General features: G+C 28.7%; 2 protein-coding genes across 6 annotated transcripts; both read left to right on the top strand.

Moving 5' to 3' along the window:
• The first annotated feature begins 1,024 nt into the window (after nucleotides 1-1,024).
• On the top strand, nucleotides 1,025-11,595 carry LOC145746389 (alpha-adducin-like). Of its 5 annotated transcripts, XM_082564668.1 has the most exons (19): nucleotides 1,025-1,152; nucleotides 1,319-1,465; nucleotides 1,592-1,688; nucleotides 1,946-1,972; nucleotides 2,957-3,108; nucleotides 3,269-3,355; nucleotides 4,712-4,855; nucleotides 5,211-5,354; nucleotides 5,585-5,683; nucleotides 6,423-6,593; nucleotides 6,894-7,020; nucleotides 7,525-7,673; nucleotides 7,874-7,987; nucleotides 8,244-8,330; nucleotides 8,805-8,885; nucleotides 9,274-9,415; nucleotides 9,677-9,787; nucleotides 10,003-10,214; nucleotides 10,471-11,595. In XM_082564668.1, exons 1-19 carry the CDS (start codon nucleotides 1,105-1,107, stop codon nucleotides 10,627-10,629), a joined length of 2,298 nt encoding a protein of 765 aa, XP_082420794.1. In that variant the 5' UTR covers nucleotides 1,025-1,104; the 3' UTR covers nucleotides 10,630-11,595. The 5 variants fall into 5 exon arrangements, with proteins under 5 accessions (XP_082420794.1, XP_082420793.1, XP_082420792.1 ...); XM_082564667.1 differs by lacking the exon at nucleotides 1,946-1,972 and having other exon boundaries at nucleotides 1,592-1,703; nucleotides 9,680-9,787; nucleotides 10,471-11,590; XM_082564666.1 differs by lacking the exon at nucleotides 1,946-1,972 and having other exon boundaries at nucleotides 1,592-1,703; nucleotides 9,277-9,415; nucleotides 10,471-11,589.
• A 1,616-nt stretch (nucleotides 11,596-13,211) lies between these two features.
• Nucleotides 13,212-21,404, top strand: LOC145745764 (F-box/WD repeat-containing protein 11-like). The gene is made up of 15 exons (XM_082563925.1): nucleotides 13,212-13,428; nucleotides 13,734-13,850; nucleotides 14,032-14,334; nucleotides 14,628-14,736; nucleotides 14,933-15,119; nucleotides 15,244-15,334; nucleotides 15,734-15,904; nucleotides 16,104-16,189; nucleotides 17,415-17,520; nucleotides 17,763-17,906; nucleotides 18,495-18,613; nucleotides 19,014-19,124; nucleotides 19,516-19,594; nucleotides 20,053-20,174; nucleotides 20,591-21,404. Exons 1-15 carry the CDS (start codon nucleotides 13,360-13,362, stop codon nucleotides 20,625-20,627), a joined length of 1,851 nt encoding a protein of 616 aa, XP_082420051.1. The 5' UTR covers nucleotides 13,212-13,359; the 3' UTR covers nucleotides 20,628-21,404.
• The last annotated feature ends 207 nt before the right edge of the window (nucleotides 21,405-21,611 follow it).

Genomic DNA, 21,611 nt, shown 5'->3' with positions numbered 1-21,611 from the left:
GCTGGTAGTTGTTTTACTAAGATGTACAACTTAGTATCTAAAAACGATGTATACAGAAGACAGAAGTTAATATTCTTTATTATTTTATCAGTCAGAATAATGACAATATATAAATAGTTTTACGAGGATTTAATTTACAATTTGCTCATAAGTCAGGTAGTTGGGGTAATGTGATTTATCGCCGAGTATAAAGTCCTAAGATAATAATTACACCGCGGCCAAATCCGTAGCCATATAAACGAAATTAGGCGTACTTTAAAGTCGTTATCGGCGTCGTTCTATTTCAACACCGCCTAATGTTTAATTTTCGATGAAGTGCTTCAGACGCCCATGGTGTCTATTGTTTCTCTAGCACATTGAAAAAAAAGCGAAAAGCCGCAATCATGATTACGTCATTCCGCGCCTTTCGCCTGTTGCGTTGAATACACAGAGACTAACAGAGCTTACGAAGCGAAACGGATTATAAGACTATCGAAGAAATTGTGGTGATAAACGCGTTTAAGTTTCAAGATTTTTGTAGTAGAACTGGCTTTCAAGAACTTTAGTTAAGTTATCTATAAGAAAAACGAAATTTTAAAGAATTTTATTTTGAATGACGTAAGGTCTCAGTATTATTTGTGAGTGTTTACAATACAACAAGGTAATTGTGAACGGCGCTTGTTTTTACAACTTGCCAGGCGCGCACACACGAGTTAACCGTATCGGGTTGTGTAATAAGGTACCCAGTTTTACACGCAATTACATAGTAAATAACCAGCCCTTTTAGCCTTATTTGTAAGTTGTTTAAATTCGTTAGAAATTGTTATCTGTTTTCAAGTTACCAAGATATTGTGATATTTACCTGTAGTCCTTGTGTACCTCCCGATTTACAATAACTAGAAAGTTTTATCAATTCTATTTTTGTTTTTCAGTCAGTTAGTTTTACACTTTTGTAGGAATATTATTTAATTAAAGGTCATAGATTTTAATAAACATAACTTTGTTGCCAGATTATTTAAATGTATTTGTTTATTTTTTTCTAAACAGACAAAGACAACATCTTGAGTTCAAAAGATATTTTGTCATGGTGAACCTGTTTTAAAATTTTTTTAGTAGTTTGTAATTATGAAGACACCAACTTCAACGAACACTGAAAATATAAACAGCAACAAGGTTAAAGAATTATTTAAATTAATTGTAATTTGTAGTTTTTGTCAGATTTATAGTTAATAAAATTTAATTGGGCAACTACTCCCTTCAGTATGCTAATGCTATGTTTGCAGTGTGAAATAAGCCTTTTTATAACAAATATAATATACAAAAAACAATATTTAATTAGATGTCAAAGACAACTAATTCGCAACAAATGGATCATGATGTGGAAAAACTAATGGGACTCCACCCCCCACAAAGACCAACAAATATTGAGAAAGATGTCAGCTCCCTGGGGCAGAAAAAAAGAGTATCTAACATTTTAACCAGCCCAGTAAATACTTAGTTTCAAACTGATAAAAAATAAAGAGTTTTTATAGTACTTTTGCTAACTGGAAAGGAAATCATTTAATATTTTCTATTTAAACTTTAATAGATTAATTAATAATTTATTGTGTAGTATTTTAAAGAAGAATTGGAGAGTGTAGTAACTGATCTTATAAGGGGAGGTGGGCATGTTATTGCAAAAGAATTAGCCAACTTCTTTTCACCAGTGGGTAGAGGAAATCATGGTAAATACCAATACTTTCTGTTTTATTTTTTGGTAAAAGTGTGGTAATGCTTTGTTTTTAGTTAGCTGTTAACCAGGATTTCTACGTTGTTTTACACAGAAACTAAAATAGGAATGGTATCTTATAAATAATTTTTCAAATATAAAATTTTCACAATACATTTAATAACTAAACTATTTTTATGTTAGTTCAACTGGTAAAAAAAAACTAAAAATTATTGAATCTATAAATTTTTCAAACAGGAAGTTCGATGTTAGGATTAAAAACAGGTAAAATTGTCACAAATTAATTGTCATGCCTGTTTTAATTGCTCAAATACATGCATGACTTAATACTTGGTGGTAAAATTATATCACTAGGAAAAAGGTCGTTAATATTTAAATTAATTTCACGATAACTTGTTAAAATTTCATTTTTTTAACAATAATGGTGGTAGGCATGCATTTGCAAATTATTACAATATTACAATTTATAAAAGAAAAAAATAGTTTTTGTTTAAAAGGTATATATAACTATTAGATTGCTGTTAAATAATTAATTGAACTTATTACTGGTCTAGTTAATTTTATAAATAGGTTTTTAGAAAGTCTGTTTTTTAAGTTAATGGCTGTTACAAAGCAGTCATCTAAGGGCATAAATTAAACCATAAATCACTGTTTAGGGATGATGTAATTTTATTACACGAGGCAAAGAGCCTCTAACTAAATATTGATTTTTTAATTGTGTGTGAAGCTATTGTCAACCTTTTTTTATATGCTTAAATATTAACTTAATTACATGTTGATCATCTTGGGTTAATCTTTAATTTTGCATTGCCAGTAAATATGAAGATCAATTTCAATTTAATAATTTCATTTCGATTTAAAAATATTTAGCACTTAGTTTCATTTATTTTTTATAGAATTTATACTGCTTTAGAGTAATTAAATTTTTGACTAGTAGATTAGTTAAGTAAAATAGATTATTATTTTGTTATATTTTAAAGTTTATAATATTAAAAAACAACAAAAGGCACTAAAAATAACTAAACTTTATTTATTATTTTTTTCTTTTTTGGTATATATCTGCATAACACCAATGCCCAGCATTAAAATGGTTGCTTGTACATTTTTATCGATTAATTTATGATCAGTCGAAAAATCAAAAAGTTTTTATAACCATTTAATAAGTAAAACTTGTTCTTAACACAGGTGTAATCATGTATTACAATGTGGGTTAAAATATTGTTTTCTTTAAAATGATTGGTTATTTAGGAATCGGTTGTGTTTCACCTATCAATGACTTAATGGGAGTTGATGCCAGCTTGTATTCCAAGGGAGAAAAGTCTTTAAGATGTAAACTTGCAGCATTGTACAGGATAGTTGACTTATATGGATGGACACAGTCAATTTACAATCATATCACGGTACGAACTTTTATTAAAAAAAATAATTTTTTCAAGACAAGAATTTTTTAAACCATTGATCCCATTTGTTGCATAGCGAAATGTATTTAATTACAGTAATATAATTCTATTTATTTTGTAACTTTATCAGTATTGTTAAGTTGTTCTTTGTTTTTTTTAGGTCAGAGTTTCCCAAGAACAAGAGCATTTTCTTATAAATCCTTTTGGCTTGCTCTATCATGAAGTTTCTGCATCAAAGTTAATTAAGGTAAAAATTTTAAAGTTGGCAAATTTGACAAAAAAGTTTTAAAGTTGACAAAAAAAGTTGCTTTTAATTTTAGAAAAATATTTATTTTCTTATATAAATGTTATATTTAAAAAATACTTACCTTATGAATTACGTGAGTTATTGATTTAAATTGGTGTTAAATTATTATTTACTTAATTATCAGTATATATTTGTTTTTGTACACATGATGTTACTTGCGACTGTTGATTTTTTAAGTAAACAGTTATATGGAAATGTTATAAAAAAATTCCCTGATTCAACGAATTTAAAAAGTTTGTTGGTGAATTTAAATCATTTCAAGTACTTAGTTATAATGTTATCATTTTTATTTTAAAATTTTTTTAAGTATGCTTATTAAAAAATTTTTTGTTATTAAAATTATTCTGAATACTTAAGTTTTTTCTTATATCATCAACATAATATAATAAATGGACAAAAGTTTTATGAGTATTTAACGAAAACATACATTTGGTTTAGCCAGTATTGCTAGACATAAATTAAATACACTAGGTTAATAAAGTAAACGTGAAAATCTTATTATAATCTTGTACTATTTGATTAACTTGGGATAGTCATAGATATATTAAACAGAAAATTACCAATCAGGTTCGATTTGATACAACCTGAGTAAACACTGGAAAGTTTGATGTTCATTTTTTAATTTATTGGGTAAATAGTAAAAAAATACTGTCAATACAAATAAAGAGAAACTATATCACTTAGTTAAGCATGAATATGTTACCTTACCAAGTTTTTTTTTCTTTAAAAACATACGTCACAGCCTTCGCTTGTACAATTGCTTACCGTTCTTAAAATATGTTAGTTTGATAGAATCTTAAAAATCGTCGATTTTCTCACGTACTTTATGGTCCTTAGTTTTTTAGAGGACTGTAAAGTACAAGTAAAAAGTATAACTAAAACAAAGTTTCAAGAGTGAAATATCCTTATTTTTTCTTTTTTTTATTGTTTTTAGGATAATATATTACTATCAAATCAAGTGTCATACATAAGCCATGTTAATATTTATGATAGAGTAATTTATTGTCGGTTAAGCCGGGTGTAGTTTATTAGCTTTTGTATTCTTCACACTCCAGCAAGCAATAAAACAAAATGTGGTTTTCGTGTTTGATTTTTACGCTTGTAAACCATGGGTATACCAACACAACCCTACTTATGTAAACCTTGTATTTTAAGTTTAAAGCATAATTTCATATTATATTTCCCATTTATGACTAAGTTTAATTAGTGTGCCATATTGATACTGTGTAATGAAAAAAACACTAAAAAAAGGTCATAATTATTTAATTTATTTTAATAATTTTGTTAAACTTTTAGGTTAACATGCAAGGTGATGTAATTGATCAGGGGTCAACTACCTTGGGAATGAATGCACCAGGTTACACTCTTCACTCTGCCATCCATGCAGCTCGCCCAGATCTACATTGCGTTATTCATGTTCACACAAGCGATGTGGTGGCTGTAAGTTAATTTTATATTGTAATTTAATTGATGAATGTGTGAAGCAATCATTATAGGTAAAATCCTTACTTCTATGACTACTTTTAGACTGTAGTGTCCTTAAGTAAAGCTTAACAATTAAATCTCCTACTGAGCCCAATTCCAATGAAAATTAATATTTCAATTTTTTTTATCATACTAATCACATAAAAAAATAAAAAAAGCTATACATATTAAACCGCAGGTTGCCAAATTTTAACAACAACAAAATCAACCATAAATTTTTTTGTATGACAAAAGTATTGTTAAGTTTTTATAAATTCATTTGCAATAACAAACTTCAAGGGAGTAATTTAAATGTTATTTTTGTTGCCAGGTCTCATGTATGGAGTGTGGTTTATTGCCCATATCACAGGAAGCTCTCATAGTTGGAGATGTGTCATATCACAGCTATCAAGGTCTACTTGTGGACGCCAAAGAAAAAAAAGCAATTCAAAAACATCTTGGGCCCAATAACAAGGTAATTGTCTTACGTCTGGGTTGCAATAAAGGTTTTAATTTAAAGAAAACTTTAAAAAATGTCATTTTAAATGTGAAAATATAAAAACTGTGATATATAATCTGTAAATATTTGAACAATTTAAATGAATTGATTTTGTAAAAATTTTCCATATGTTGTTCCACAACATTTAAAAGAATATTTTGCAAGAATAATTTTGTAACAAAATCACTATATTCTTTTATGCTCAGGTTATGATTCTTCGCAACCATGGTTTAGTAGCTTGTGGTGGGACAGTTGAAGAGGCTTTCCACTATCTTTATCACATCATGCTTGCTTGTTCAATACAGGTAAACTTTATTCCTTTTTAATTAAATAAATATGTGTTTGGTGTCAATCATTTTGATTAGGAATGATAACTTAAGTCTTTAAAGATAATAGCAACACTGTCAATCCATTGTAAATTTGAGTTACATTAACTAATTTTTTTGATTATAACTAAACATAGTATTAAATTTAAAACAGCCTAATAAATATTTTTTGCAATTTACTGTACAGTATTTTATAAACCATATTTAAAAATAATTTTTTGTGGAATTTTTTTAATTGTTTTGTCAAGAGCATTATAATTGACTTTCTCTTTTCTATAGTAAGTGAATGTTGTTAATCCCTGTTCAAGTACATCCAAAAATAGTTTATTAATAATTTATCAGATTATTTGGAAATGTTCTTAAACTAGTTTTTATTGTTTTGGTTTGCAAATTTAATGAAAATGTTTAGTTATTATGTAAAGAAGCAGTTTAAAATAATTTATTATCTTCGACCTGTTTTTTTTTAAAACAACAAAATGGTAAAAAATACTTTGATATGATTTTGTTTGGTAAAAAAAGACCACCCAATAATAAGAATTAATAATTTATAAGCAAAACACCCGGATTAGAAATAATAAAAAGTCAAATAAAAATTAATGCAAATGCAAGTTAGCAGGTTATAAAAAAACAATAATTCAATATTTAAAATTATAAATTGTCAAAACCAACTTCGAATTGTTTGACTTTTCATTTTTATAAATCTTTCTTTTTATTAAAGGTGAAAGCAATGTCGTGTATGCGCCATGACAAGTTAATCCAGTTTGATCGCTCCAGCATGAAGTCACGGGTGAATGACCTGGAAGAAAAGAGCAATATGGGAGGATCTGGCATTCAGTGGAAGCGAGGGGAAATGATGTTTGAAGCATTGGTGCGAATGCTTGATGACATGGTAAGATCAACCCAAAAAAAGATTTTAAATTTTTCCAAATGTTTTGACATTTTTGTAATAAATTTTAGTTGAATTTAAATAAAAACAAATGCTTAATAAAATTTGTTATTTGCAGTGGGAATAACAGTCAATTAATTAATTTTGTTGAATAATCAATATTATGATTAAATTCAATTGATTTATGTTAGCTACACGGTTCAATAACAAAGCAAATAAATCATTAATCCCAAATGCTTATATTACTTAAACAAAAAAAAGTAAAAGAATATGCCTTGATAAAAGAATAAAATTATTTTGCAGGGTTATAGATCGGGGTACTCGTATAAAAACCCTGTAATTTTGCAACCAAAACTTCGTGTAAAGAATGATGTTGAGCTACCTGCAACTGCTTCTGGCCATGCCATGTTATCACCAGAAGATATTGAATGTAAAACCTTTAATTTAAATTGAAAGGGGCATATGTTTTTATTTTATTTATTTACCCTTTGTAAGGAGGCCAATTTTACTGCCTTAACATAGCATAACTTACTGACCCTGGCCCAGTTTCAAATCGTTTTACATATAAACCATCCTGTTGACCTGGTGTTATTGTCTGATTATTAACCTGCCAATTGGTATTAGTCTTGCCAGAAGAAAGTACCAACAATTCGGTTTAATTTAGGCTTAATTTCCACAACTTTTTTGCAGCCTTTAGAATACACTATAATAAAGTTGTTAAAATTAAACCCAAGCCTTTATCATTTGATGCCAGTTTTGCTACTGGTTTATTAGTAATGTCAATTAGTTCTTTTATTATTAATCTATGTTAATTGTTTGATAGATTAACTTATTGTTTTGATAATAAAATTTATTCTTTTAAAAAGTACAGGTTTTGAGTCAAATTTAAATTTAATAACTTTTTTGTTCTGAATTATAAAAAATATTTTTCCAGCTGCTCGTGGAAATTTGCGCCATGCTGACAGAAGTGGTTGGGTGAATACCCCTAACCAGTACACCCGGGTTGTCGAAAACACAGAGGAAGGTGAAATGTCAGCAGGCTCTTCGCAAAATGGGGATGTGAGTCCGAAAACCAGAACAAAGGTATTTTGATTTCACGACCTCGTTTATACCTTTATTTAATTTATTCTTGGTTGTTATGTTATCAGTTTAAATGTGTAAAAACTTATCTCATCGTATACATTAATTTATTTTAGGCTATTTAAAAATGGTTTAAGTTAGTCGTGATATTCTTTGGTAACCGGTTATATTGCATATTAATTTAAATAAAAAATTATTTTTAGTGGAAAAAGACAAGTGAGAAGGGTGCAGGAAAAGGAAGCGTCATTAGAACTGATCCTAATCAATTTGTTCCAACAAACACTGACCCTCGTGAGGTTCTTGCTACAAGAAAAAGCGTGAGTTTTCTTGTTGGTATTTAAATAAATACGTATTTTTTATAAGAAATATAAATTTTTTACCAAATTATCATACAGCGTTATACATGTTCATTTGTAAAAGTAGCATGAACATTGTGTAACGATTATTATAAACACTAAAAATCGAATATTGGATATTTAGGGAGTTATTTAAAGTTACAGTATAAACATATATATTTAAGCAATAAATATATATACAGTACAAAATGTAATACAAAATTTTATTATTTTACAGATAAGAGGACAGGGAAGATGGGAATTAAATCGCCCAGGTCCATCATCTCAACTTTTACACAGTGTTTCACCTGACAGAAATGCTTCAGTAAGTTAACAGGACTTTTTCTATTAATTTTAGTTCATTTTTTAAAAATACTTTCTACTTATGCTACTTTTTTTTTGCTGTAAAAATTGTTGGTCAAAAATTATGGTTGCAAATTTATACATTTTTTTATTATAAACCATTTAAAACATTCGTAGTCGAATTTATTTTTGTATATCTTTCTTCTTGTGGCAAGGCTCACTTTTAGGCCTAAACATAAAGTAACATTTGTTACCTCAACCCAGCCTCGAATATCCATTGGCAGTTTTTGAAATTGTATTTTGCCAGAGGTTTATTGGGCTTAGCAGGAGTTTGTACCATTTATAGCGCCTTACTCAAGGACATTATGACAGGCAAGCAGTGGGGATCACACCAATGACCTAATGTTGGGAAACCAGATTTTTTAACTACTTCACCTCGATGCTGGTGATGCAATATTGCCTTTTTCCTTATTAATTATGCAACCCTTGTTTAAAGCTTTGCGAAGATTCATATCTTTCTTGTGTGTTTGATGATATAAGTGGTCTTCTTTTAAACCCTTTTTCTTCTGATGATGAGGTATTTTTCATATCCATTTACTTTCTATGCTTTCACTGTTTTCTCATTGCTTTTTTTTTTTCTTCAAATCTTTTTTGGCTTATAATTGTATATATTCTGGGAAAAATGTTGAGTAATGCTAAATAAGGAAATTGACTTATGGTTTGAGTTTGCCTGTACACCAATTTGACAGTTTGATTGGACAATCATATGCAATATATAGCGGTCATTAAAATTTGTATTACTTTGTGAAAATATTTTTAAATACCAAAAATTTTGTCCAATTACGTGAATGTTTTCTGATATTTTTATAGTGCTATTGCATTTTAAAACCTTAAAACTCAAAATTTTTAGAAATTAAAAATTATTAAGTTTTAAAATTTTTTTATTTTCACCAATTTAATTTCAGCAGAATCAAGTGACATCATCTAGTAAAGGAATAATCGAAAAAGGTTGTGAAGTCACCCTTGTTGCTCCAGCTGGACCCCCAAACCCATTTAATCAAGTTACCCCAAGTGATTTAAAAGATTATCAACGACAAGTTCTTGGAGGTTATTGTAGTAAAAATTAAAAAAAAAATTAACTTCTTTATATTTGATGCAAAGTTAGCATCTGTTACCAGAAACAAAATATTGGAGGCGACAATTCACTAAATTTATGTCATAATTTCCTCCAAAATAATGAACATTTTTGAGAAAACCTTTGATAGAAGAGGGCTTAATAGAAAATGTCTCCTTGTTGTTAAACTAGCATTTCCGAGCAAATGGTTTTTAATAATATGCCAGATACCTATTTAAAAATCTTATTTCTAGAAGAAGTAGTTGACAGGAAAGATGAAGAGACAAATATCCCAGAAGAACAAACTACTCCACCAACAGATTTATTAAACGGAGTTGAACTAACTAACGATACACCAAAAGAAGGTAGGTTGTAACATTTGTTAAAAAATTAAAATTAAAACAAATTTTTAGAGTTACTTCTAATTGCATTTGATTTAACTTTTTAAAAGTAAACCTTATTTCCAATTTTTTAGAAAATAAAATGTTCTCATAAATTTAAAATATTTAAGTTAGGCTTGTAATTGTAAAGATAAACCAAGTTTTAACTTTATGATATTTTCTACCCTTTTTCTCTCTAGAAACTGTTGTTGAACTAGAGCCACAAGTTAAGCAAGTTATTGAAGAGAGTCAAGAGAAGAAGGAAGCAGTTAAAGAAAAAGTTGAAAAAAGGTCATCGTTAAATGCTTCCTTATCTGATGATCAAATTCATTCGGAGAACAAAACAAAAGAAGAAGAAAAACCAAAAGTAGAAGAAAAGTCTAATAAAAACTTAACTCCTGCTAAGAAAGAAGTAAAAACTTTAAAATTATTTTTTGTAAAAAGTCTATTTAGTTTATCAATTATTTTTGTAAATTGGCCACCCTTGGATTTTAAATTGTAGTAGTATGTTTTCAACTTGAATTGGGCATACATGTATGAATCGGTTACTTATCTCTAATAGATATCGATTTATAATAATACAATATAATTTTTAGGATCTGTAAGAAAAATTTTTTTTTCACATTATGTAAATTTTTTATAAAATAAAATGTTTTAATTTTTTTTAGACTCCAGCTAAAAGTGCATCCTTGTCTTCCGGAGAGGTAATTCTAAGGAGCAAAAAGACTCCTCCGACATCACCAAAAGAGCACGCATCCAAAAAGTCAGACAAAAAGAAAAAGAGGAGTTCTCTCAGTTTTTTGAAAAAGAAAAAGGGAAAGGATTAAAGATTTGCAACAAGTTTCAAACTCTTGACTGGGACTAAAATCGTACTTTTTTTAGTTTTTTTTTTGCAGATAGTGGTGCTACCAAGGGAAGCTGCTTTTATTTTTACTGCACTAATTATTGGACGTTTTTGTAATACACTGATTCTGTATCAGCAATGTTTTTATACCAATTCTCATATGATTGTTTTTGGTAATTGAGTTGTTTTTATATTTTTATAAACTGTTTTAGTCGGTGCTTACGATTAATTGCTTGGTGACAGCCAATTTTTTACATTGTTTTGTGATAGAAATTGGTCATAAAAATACGCAAAAATCTTATTTGGGGGTGAACTTGGATTTTTTATAAATATTTTATTCTTTTTATAAAAATAAACTGAGGTTAGCAAAGACATAATAACTTTTGATATTATGTATTCGGATGTACTGTGAATAAGGCATATGGTAATAAATGTTGTGTCACTGTCACATAATGCATGAGCTGTATATATTTGCTTGTATTTAGGCTGGTTTTAATTCAGTTGTATGCTTATTATTGTGTACTCTTATTATTGTGTACTCTTATGTGCTTTGTGTATATCAGGTTGATTTAATATTGTAAAGTCTTCAAGATATCGTTTTTATCTTCAACCCATTTTACAACATACTCACCATTTTATTACAACGAACTTTGCTTGCTGCCTACATTACTGAATGTCAACAGCCCTTAAGTGTGTACTCATTTTTTACAAAAAAAACATACCAGCATTTAAATGAACTTTTTTGTAACCCTGTAAGTATATAAATAGTCTCTCATTGGTCGTTTGCTAAATGTCTATTGCACATTTGATAACTTGTTAGGCGTAGTTCTATGTAATCATTATATTGTGGAATGTATAATTCATATAATTCTGTTATAAATAATACTTCATTAGTTTTGCAATAAATCAAAAGCTTTGCATAACCAGCTTCTTTAAAATTTGTAAATTAATTGGCATTTTATTAAAAACCTTAGACATTTTGGTCCACATTAATTCTCCTGCTACAGGGTATAAGTAAACTCAATTTTTTTATGTATGTTTATTGTTAATGTAAAAATGACGACTTTGTGGTTTTACCATAGGAATGCTTTTGTTACCTTAAACGGTCTCGAGTTGACTTTGACAATTTCGGATATTATTGAGCTTTTTGTCAAATAATTCAACTTGCTAATTTGTTTTAGGCTCTGCTGAAACTCGTAGCACATTACTCAAGAACACCACGATATTTAAACAGGGGGATCGAACCCATGACTTCACGTTGTAAAGACGTGTGCGACTACACGACGCGGCAGGTAACAAAAGAAAAGAACTGTCTGTGTTTATTTTATTTTAAGGATTAAACAAGTTAATTTTATTGCATTTATAGCTGCAATCGAATTTAGGTGTTTTGACCTTCTAGGAACATTTTTCTAAAACACTGCTATTTATTTCGCTTTATCCTGTTAACATTTTATAAAAAATTTTGTTTGGTATTTTTTTGATTACTTAAACTCATAATAATTTTATAATATATTTATTTAAATTAAAAATATTAAAACAAAAACAAGATTTTCAAAATTTATTCTGCAAAATGTTATTAAATTTTAAACATTCTGGGTGATAGGTGGCGTACTAACAAAAGAGGTATTTTTTACTTTAATTGTTTTTTAAAACGCACGCTCGCGCAGAACACGCAACCGAATAATTTTTCGAAGAACAAGGCTGTTTTCGACGGTTAGTACACTTTATTCTAGTATATGGGTAAGTCTGTTTACGGAACACACCCGCAAACTTTCATAATTTGCCTAATCATAAATGCGAAAATGTTTAAATAGCTGTGAAAAGATCCATTAGTACGTAGAGGCAGTTTTAACGATTAAGTAAGTACTATGTTTAGTATTAATTAAAATTCTCTAACTGTCTAAGGGTACGCTTTGTCTATTGCTACCGATTAACGGATTTCTTTCTTTTAATTATTTAACAAGAAGTTTTACAGCAACACAACCTGACAACACAGCGTTGTCTTGTTAGGTTGTGCATAACATAACTATGCATCTGAATAAATTTGTATAAAGTTTAAACTTTAAAACAGCATTTTTGTTTGCATATGAGTTCTGTCTGTTAATCTGTTATGTCTAATTGGAGCAGTTTATATTTAAATTATTAAAGTGTTTAATGTAATTGGACAGATAGCAAATATAAACTGCCTTTCTAATGTGGCACTTTTAAATAAGGTGCTATAAATATTATGAACTTGTGCTGAGTCAAAAACTAATCGATTACAGGGTTAGGTAACAAATGTTAAAGCCTTTTGGCCAATTAAGGTTAATGTTGACTCAATGACTTGGTTGGTGTTTATAAATTGTTTACTTATTTTTGTTGAACGTCACTGTAAAGCATGGCGACAAGCCATTTTTTTAATTTGTTTTTTTCTTTATGGTTTATTTATTCTTTTATTAATTCTGTTCTGTAGTGTTCGACAGTTTTTGGGTTTACAGAGAGGCTAGTTGCAATAGGGTTTGTGCTTATGTAAAAAGTCCTTGTATGTTCTCAATTTTACTTAAAAAATAATTTATTTCAGAGAATTATAACTTTTGTTAGTTTAGTTAATTGTAGTTAATAACTAAGTTAGGAAATTTCGGTTTTTAAAAGCCCACCTTCCAATCGGCTGTTCAACTTTTCAACTTAACTTAAAATTTTCACCATTTTTACCCCGAACATAAATCGAATAGTAATGGATAGCGATATTGATGAAGATTGTATATTTGAAGATGAAGTTCATGAACAAGCAAATAATAGAGTTGTAAGTTACATAAACTGTGTTAATAACTTATACAGTCATAAATATAAACAATAACATTTCAAAGTTTTATATTTTTTTCATGTCAACTTTAGCATACAGAAATTACTTACATAGATTTTATAGACTTGTAATAATGTTTTTTAAATATATTAAATTTTTATTTTGTTGGCTAATCAAATATTAAATTTTTTTTTAATTAAAAAAGGGCATTAGGTCACCATAATTTAAATTTTTGAGAATAAGGCTGTATTTTATACCCACTTAGTATTTGTTTTTAAATTTTTCTTTACTCCTTACTGTGACAGGGTTCTCCCCAACATATGGAAGTAGCACACAATGTACATAACCAATCTGGAAGCGATGCCTCTTCAAATGAAGATGAACTTATGGACGAAAACATCTCAGCTGCCTTAAACTTAAGAGTAAGCTGTCATAATTTGTTGTAGATACAAAAGAAAATGGCGTAGATATTATTTAAATTGTTGACAAATTTGTTTAAATTGTTGGTTTTTGGTAATTTGACAATATTTAATGCATAAAATAATCTATTAGAAAGTGTCACTGTTGTAATTAAGTCTAGCACATTTTGTTAAATTTTTGCAGGGTATTCCAGTTTCTATAGCCTCCGACCAGCCTAACTCAACATCGCCAATGGGAATGGTGTTCCCAGTCATGGACCATCAACCCGTTACCCTTAACATTATATCCCAAGACGCCCACATATTTCCACCCCTATCCCCATCGGGAATCCCTTCTACCAACACCACATCCACTTACAATCCCGAACAAACCATTTTACCTACGAGGGTTCGAAACCCGAGTCAGCAGAGCGTGCTCACTGATGCATACAAAGAAGAGCGAGATGCGGCCACCAAACATTTCGACAGTTGGGCTGAACATGAACAAGTAAAGAAAATTTTAATTATTTTTATTCACCCATACCACTAACCACCAAAAACAAAATTTTATAAATTTTTTTTCTTGATTTAAATTGTTAAACAGAATTTTTATTCCTTATATAAGTTTAGTGTATATATATAATATTTACTTGATTTTGTCAAATAACTAAAGCCGCTTTTAAATTGTTTTCTGTTTAGGATAATAACAAAGCATAATTGCACTTAAAATGGTGATTGATATTGCTTTTGTTAGCACCTACCACATTTTATAAGCTAAAATTTTAAATTGTTATGTTACAGGTTGATTTTGTTCAACATCTTATTAATCGAATGTGCCATTATCAACATGGACAGATCAATACATTTTTAAAACCTATGCTGCAAAGAGACTTTATCTCTGTTTTACCTAGTATGTCAAATTTTAGCACTTACATAAGTTGTTGTTTGGTTTTTACTACCGAAGATGCAACAATTAGTACAATAGGCATTTTTTTATCTGACTTTATTATCTTATCTACTGTTTCAATAAATGACTAACTCATATAATCAAGGCTTCAAATCAGAAAACTTTTGAATTTAAAATAATCTTGAATTTTCATTTGCAGCTCGAGGGCTATCTCCTGTTGCTGAAAATATTCTCATGTATCTTGATGCCAAATCGTTGGGAGCAGCTGAGTTAGTGTGTAGAGAATGGTACAAGGTTATTCAGGAGGGTCATTTATGGAAGCGGCTGATCGAACGCAAAGTTTCAACCGATTCACTTTGGAAAGGGCTTGCTGAAAGAATTGGATGGTAATGGCTAAAGAAAATTGTATATAAATAAAAATTAAAAGGTGTATATATATTTTAGAATTTTTTTTATATAAATACTTTTAATATTCGAAATTAAAGCATTCATCTTTTTTTTTAATTTTAGGAACCAGTATTTGTTCAAAGGAAAACCTGATGAAAAAGTACCAGATTCTTTTTTTCGAAGTTTATATCCAACTATTACATCAGATATTGAGGTGACCTAAGGAATTATATTTATATTTGCATTTTTAGTTGTCCTTGTACTAAAAGATTAATACCCAAGATATTTATTGTCATTGTTAATGGCTTTAAGTTGTGTAACTTCATGGGATTATTGTTTATAAATTGCAACAACATTGCTAACTTTAAAACAATGGCAGTGAGTTATTGACGGTTTTGTCGATTAGAAAAGAGTTTACCCTTAAAGTAAATTGCTGATTAGCTAAAAAGCAATAGTTGGTATTAAGCAACTTTGTAGAACTATGTGAAATCCTATATAGGTGTTATCCAAATGCCATTTTTAGTCTTTTAAAAAACTGATTCGTGAATGAATGACTGAGCAGGATGAAGAATATTTTGGTTAAAACATAATTGTTAATTCTTTTTATTTTTAGAAAATTGAATCGAACTGGAGGTGTGGTCGTCATGAGTTAAAGCGAATAATGTGCCGAAGTGACAACAGCAAGGGAGTTTATTGTCTTCAGTACGATGATGACAAAATTGTTTCTGGGCTAAGAGACAACACCATTAAACTGTGGGACAAGCGGACATTGGAAAACACCAAGGTATGCTAAAGTCGTGTACAATTTTTTACTGAAATTTATTAAAAAAATGTGCTGTGTGTAAAATATTTAATTTCATTTTTTTTTTGATGATATAAGACTTTCCTTACTATAAAAAAGCATGCTTTAAAATGTATTTATGGATAAATTGTTTTTTTGGGGGGATATCTCTGTTTAAACTACATATAATTTTAACTTACAGGTTTTAACTGGCCACACTGGATCAGTGTTGTGCTTGCAATACGACGAACGAGTTATCATCACTGGATCATCAGATTCCACTGTTCGGTAAATTGAAATTTAACTTCCTTGTTAGTTAACTTTGTTAATTTATTCTAGCCTTGTTGTCAACTAATTTTGCTTTTGGATGTATGCCCTTTTATTTATCTAGGTATAGTTCGAAATATATTTTAAGTCTTTTGAATTGGCAAGGATTGGAAATAGGCTATTTAAAATAGGAAAGTTATTATTCTTTATAAGAAGCAAAACTCAATTTTAAGTTTGCTTTAAACTTATTTTTATAACTTGGTAATTGGTTCTTTGAAGTTAAGTGATGGAAAAAAGTTTGAGGTAGCTTATTTGTTTGTTAAATGTAAACTTGTGTTAAACTTAAGGGTAAAAGGTTACACTATGGTGTAAAGTTGTTGAAAAATGTTGCTGTTAAATAATACTAAGTGTACCAAAGGAGTCATTTAAAAGTTGAATATGTTTTTTAAAAGTAGGATTAAAATCCTAGCAAGTATATACCTAGTTTTGTATATCTGTTAAACTGCATTGCAAATGCCAAATTACTACTGCTTTTATTTGGAGCTGGTATTAACTTTTTAAAAAGATTATTTAATTTAAGCCTATTAAACATGTTTAAGTTATTAAGGTTGGTTTGGTTTTATATTGGCTTAGAAGTAAAGTAGATTATAATGACCTTGCAGCTTTTCCACATTTTGTTCCACTTGCAGCGAAAACTAATAAATCTGGTATAAGATTACTAATGTAGAATTAATAGGAGGTGTAAAAAATCTCTAACTATTATCAGGACTCAGGAATATGCAACTCTGAGATATATTTATGACTAATAAATACATGCAACTGTTTTATTTTCCTGATTGCCACCTGTTCTTTCAACCCAACTCATTTATTTTATGGATTATTGAATAGGAATTTTATTTTCTAAATTTGACAAAATCAATATTCTTGATTTTGTATTTGGTTATAACATTAGTGCTAAATGTAATCAATTGCTTATTCAAGCAAGGACTTTTGTGGTGATATTGATTTTGCCTGGCAATAATAGAACTCCCTTAGCTGATTGTAAATGTATTTTATAGCATTTTTAGTATATACCATGTATGCTTTTTTATTTCAATTTAATGTCATGTTTTGGAAAAAAGGGATTTTAGGAAAAGTGCTGATTTTTAATTCAAGTTTATATATCCTTCCCACATTTAAATTATCTTGGGCTTCTATATTAAAATGTTGTCATAATTGTACATAAATAATAATAATTTTTTTACAGGGTATGGGATGTAGGAACTGGAGATTTGGTAAATACTTTAGTCCATCATTGTGAAGCAGTTTTACATCTTAGATTTGATGCTGGTCTTATGGTCACATGTTCAAAGGTAAGACTTGCTTAACCCTTTTTTAATAAAAAGATAAAACCTTGAAAAGATAATAAAAAAATAACTAAATACTTCTTACCTTTCAAAGTTTTTAAATAATTAAGTACGAATCTTCTAGGTTTTTTAGCAAAACAATGTTATAAAAAACGAGAAAATTAGCTTCGATTTTTTCTTATGTTTTTATTTTTGCCAAAATTTTAACAATGGTTTATTATTTTATTGATTTTTGTTTACTTATTTAGGATCGATCAATAGCAGTTTGGGATATGGTGTCACCGACTGAAATAAATATGAGGAGAGTGTTGGTCGGTCACCGGGCTGCTGTAAATGTTGTTGATTTCGATGACAAATATATTGTTTCTGCATCAGGGGACAGAACTATTAAGGTTAGCTAAAAAAGAATAAAGTTAAATTTTGTTATTGATCTACTATTTTTAAATATACATATTGTTGTAATATGGTCTACTTTATGTTTTCGCAATTAGTAAATTATTGTTTTTTAGCTATATCATGACTACTCATTATTTTAAATTGCCTTCATTTTGTTTGTTTTGCATTTTTAATTGACATGTAATGACATATCAACATTGAATTGATTTAATTTTTGTGCTGTGTGTTTAATTGGGAGGTTATATAACAAAGGCATTTACCATAGAAATATGCAAATACCTAATTCAATGTTAAAATAAACCTTAAATTGTTCAACCAATAAGTCAGCTAGTTCCATTATAATTACTTTAAACTATTTAGTTTTAAAATTGCTATGTGTTGTACCGATACCTTTAAATATATATCAATTTACATTGCCATTCACATAAAAGTTAGGTAATTCAATACCAGAAATTTACTTGTTGTATTTAATTAAAGTACTCTGCTAATTTTAAGTATGCCTGGCCTTATATCCACATTTGGTGGTGAAGTTATTTAAAGCAAAAATAAAATTTTAATAATTTTTTGGGAAATTTTTGTTGTAGGTTTGGAATACATCAACTTGTGAATTTGTTCGTACACTAAACGGTCACAAGAGGGGGATAGCGTGCTTGCAGTACCGTGACCGATTAGTTGTCAGTGGATCATCCGATAACACAATAAGGTTTATTTTAAATGCAGTGTTTAATTATTAATGTCATTACAATTTATAAATATTAATGTAAATTGGATTACTGGACGGTTTTGTTGTTCAGTAAGATATAAATGTAGGGGATAAATTAACTATTTTCAAAAAAATATGTTTATTAAAAAAATAGGAAATATTGTTTTTTATCAGTAAGTTAAATGTCACAGTTTTGTTGTTGTTTTATTTAAGTTTATTTGCCCTTGTCAAAATTTTTGAACAACTTTAAACTTGTTTTTTGTAAAACAACCTACTATAAGAGTTAAATAACATAATTGTTTTATCCAATATCTGTATTTTTAGACTGAGTTAGTATTTATTTATGTTATTTCACGCTTTGCAATATTTTCTTTTATTAACTTTGCTTTTGTTTAAAAAGGTTATGGGACATTGAGTATGGGGCTTGTCTGCGTGTTTTAGAAGGTCACGAGGAACTAGTTCGATGTATTCGATTTGATAATAAACGGATTGTTAGTGGAGCTTATGATGGGTAATTATAAAAATTTTTTTAATTTTTCAAGTTACCGTAATGTGGTTTATGTAATACTATTGTCTTTGGTCAAAAGTTTGCTCTAGAGTCAGCATTTTAATTGTTGTAATATGGTTGCAACTCTCAATTTACAAATGCCAGAAATAATTTACCTGTGCACCACAAATGGAAGTTTTTATTTATTTTATTGGCCTATAAATTGGGCAAATACATATATCTGTTGACCAACAAGCTCCATTATATATAGATTGTCCAATTTTGTTTAAGTTAACTTGAAGTCAAAAAGTTGTTTATTAAAACTGACTTTATGCTTAGGCAACAATTAAGGTTTTTAGTGTCGGTTTTTACTGAATTAAATATAAATTCTTTAATTTATTTTTTTAATTTTTAGTAAAATTAAAGTGTGGGATTTGCAAGCTGCACTAGATCAAAGATCACCTTCTAGCACCCTTTGTCTCCAAACACTAGTGGTAAGTCTCTTATAATCAGTTACATTTTATCTATTTTCAAATTATGTGTTTTGATGTTTTTCCCTTATAAGGTTTTGATTTGTTACATAACTTAAACAGGAGTGAGTATGCAAAAATTTTTCTATACACTCCCGTTGCTATATACAAGTTTGTATAAATAAAAAAGCGAATTTTAATGAAGTTGGTTTAAATATATTTGAAAATTTTATGTTCGAAAAACAATTTTAGTTGTTTGTTTCCTATCCTGGCTTAATTTATTAACCTAATTTTTTTATTTGTTTATTAATCTTTCTGATGTCTTCTGCAAAAGTAATAATTGTTAGCGCTTTACCTAAAAAAATGCCGGCTGTGGGAATCAAACTGGTACTATCTGGTTATCAGAAAATGTATATTAATTTAAGCACAGTGGCAATTTAACTGCTAGTATAAGGTAACTAAATTTTATTTTGATGTTTAAGGAACACACCGGCCGCGTTTTCCGACTTCAATTTGACGAGTTTCAAATAATTAGTAGCTCCCACGATGACTCGATTCTTGTATGGGATTTCCTTAACGTGCCACCACAAGATGAAAGCTCAATGTAAGTTTAAAATAAGTGAATTACAGAAGTAAGCTTAAAATTTTAAATAAATTTATTCTTAGGGTTTACATTTTAGTTTTTATAACAAATAAATATTCTAAAATAAATCGTAAGTTGCTATTCTGGTATCTACTATTTACCCATATTTCTATAACCATGTGACCAAGGAAATCATTTTCTAAAAACAAAAATTTTAAAAACACCATTTACCATAATTAAGTTCACTATTTTTCTCAGATGTTAAAGGACATTTTTAGGGGGTTAGGGTAAAAAAGGGTTAATAAAAATTGTTTCATTTTTTGAAAAATGTTATTTTCAAAACTTTGGTTTTGGTGAAGTGTCTATTGGTTTAACGGTTTCTGTAATATACTAGTAACTCATTTTTTAGGTTTTAAAATTGTTCTAAAATGTTGTAGGTCTCCAAATAGAACCTACACATATGTACCTCGGTAATGTTTCAAACTGACCTTTTTAATGACCACAACTTTTATTCATTCTTAATCCTCTACTATAAATAACTTGCTTGTGAAAAAAGCTTTTTTATCGATTTAACCATTTTGAATTTTTTTTTTCTTGCATAAAAAAATATATTTAAACTTTTTATCCTTTAAAGCGACAGCACGTCAGCTGCGTGTGTTTAGTATTTTATGTTATTTTCAAAAGATTTACCCTATGACAATATCAGATATTTTGTAAAAACTACTTAAAGAAAATTGGAAGATACTGCAAATGATTGTTACTTGTTGCAAATTGAATTTCTGTTTTATGTTTACTAAACTATTGTTAGCGACAAATTTGCAATGGAATAAAATTAAGAATGTTGATCTTATCGCCTTTAAGGCCAAGAAATAACCAGTGCCCAAAAAAAAGCCTTGCAAAACAGACCTAGGAATATTTAAGATATATAATATTGTTTATATGTTTTACCAAAACAGTGAAATCCTATCTGTTTTTGCACGCAAATAGGCCAAAGGGGATGACTTCACTAATTGTAGTTGTAGTAAATATTGCAAATTTGTGACTTTGTAGAATTCATAAATTCCTTTTGCAAACTTGAATAAAAATATGAAATGTTTTTAACCTGAAAAAATCTGCCATACCTTCTTTAAATTAATTTGGGATTGAATATAGCCTGAATCTGGTAGTACGACGGACTTTTTACTCTGTTAACTTATCTTTTCCAATCTCAAAAAATCGTTTTAGGTTGCTCTCCATCTTAATGTACTGTAACTTGTTGAATAAACTTTTTTCGACAAATGTCGTGTTATATTAACAACATCAATTGCGCTAAAATGTAGCAAGTTTGTGTAGCCAAGACCCTGGTTTATTAAAATATGTTTATTTTTATTGTAAAAAGTCTGGTCTTACAGTCTGTTCATTAATGTTGTAGCATGTTTAAGTATAAATGTAAAAAGTTTTATTTCTGTATTAATATTA

This window comes from Corella eumyota, chromosome 3 (assembly GCF_963082875.1).
Source record: "Corella eumyota chromosome 3, kaCorEumy4.1, whole genome shotgun sequence".
Lineage (NCBI taxonomy): Eukaryota > Metazoa > Chordata > Ascidiacea > Phlebobranchia > Corellidae > Corella > Corella eumyota.
This window is presented reverse-complemented; position numbering and strand designations above follow the sequence as displayed.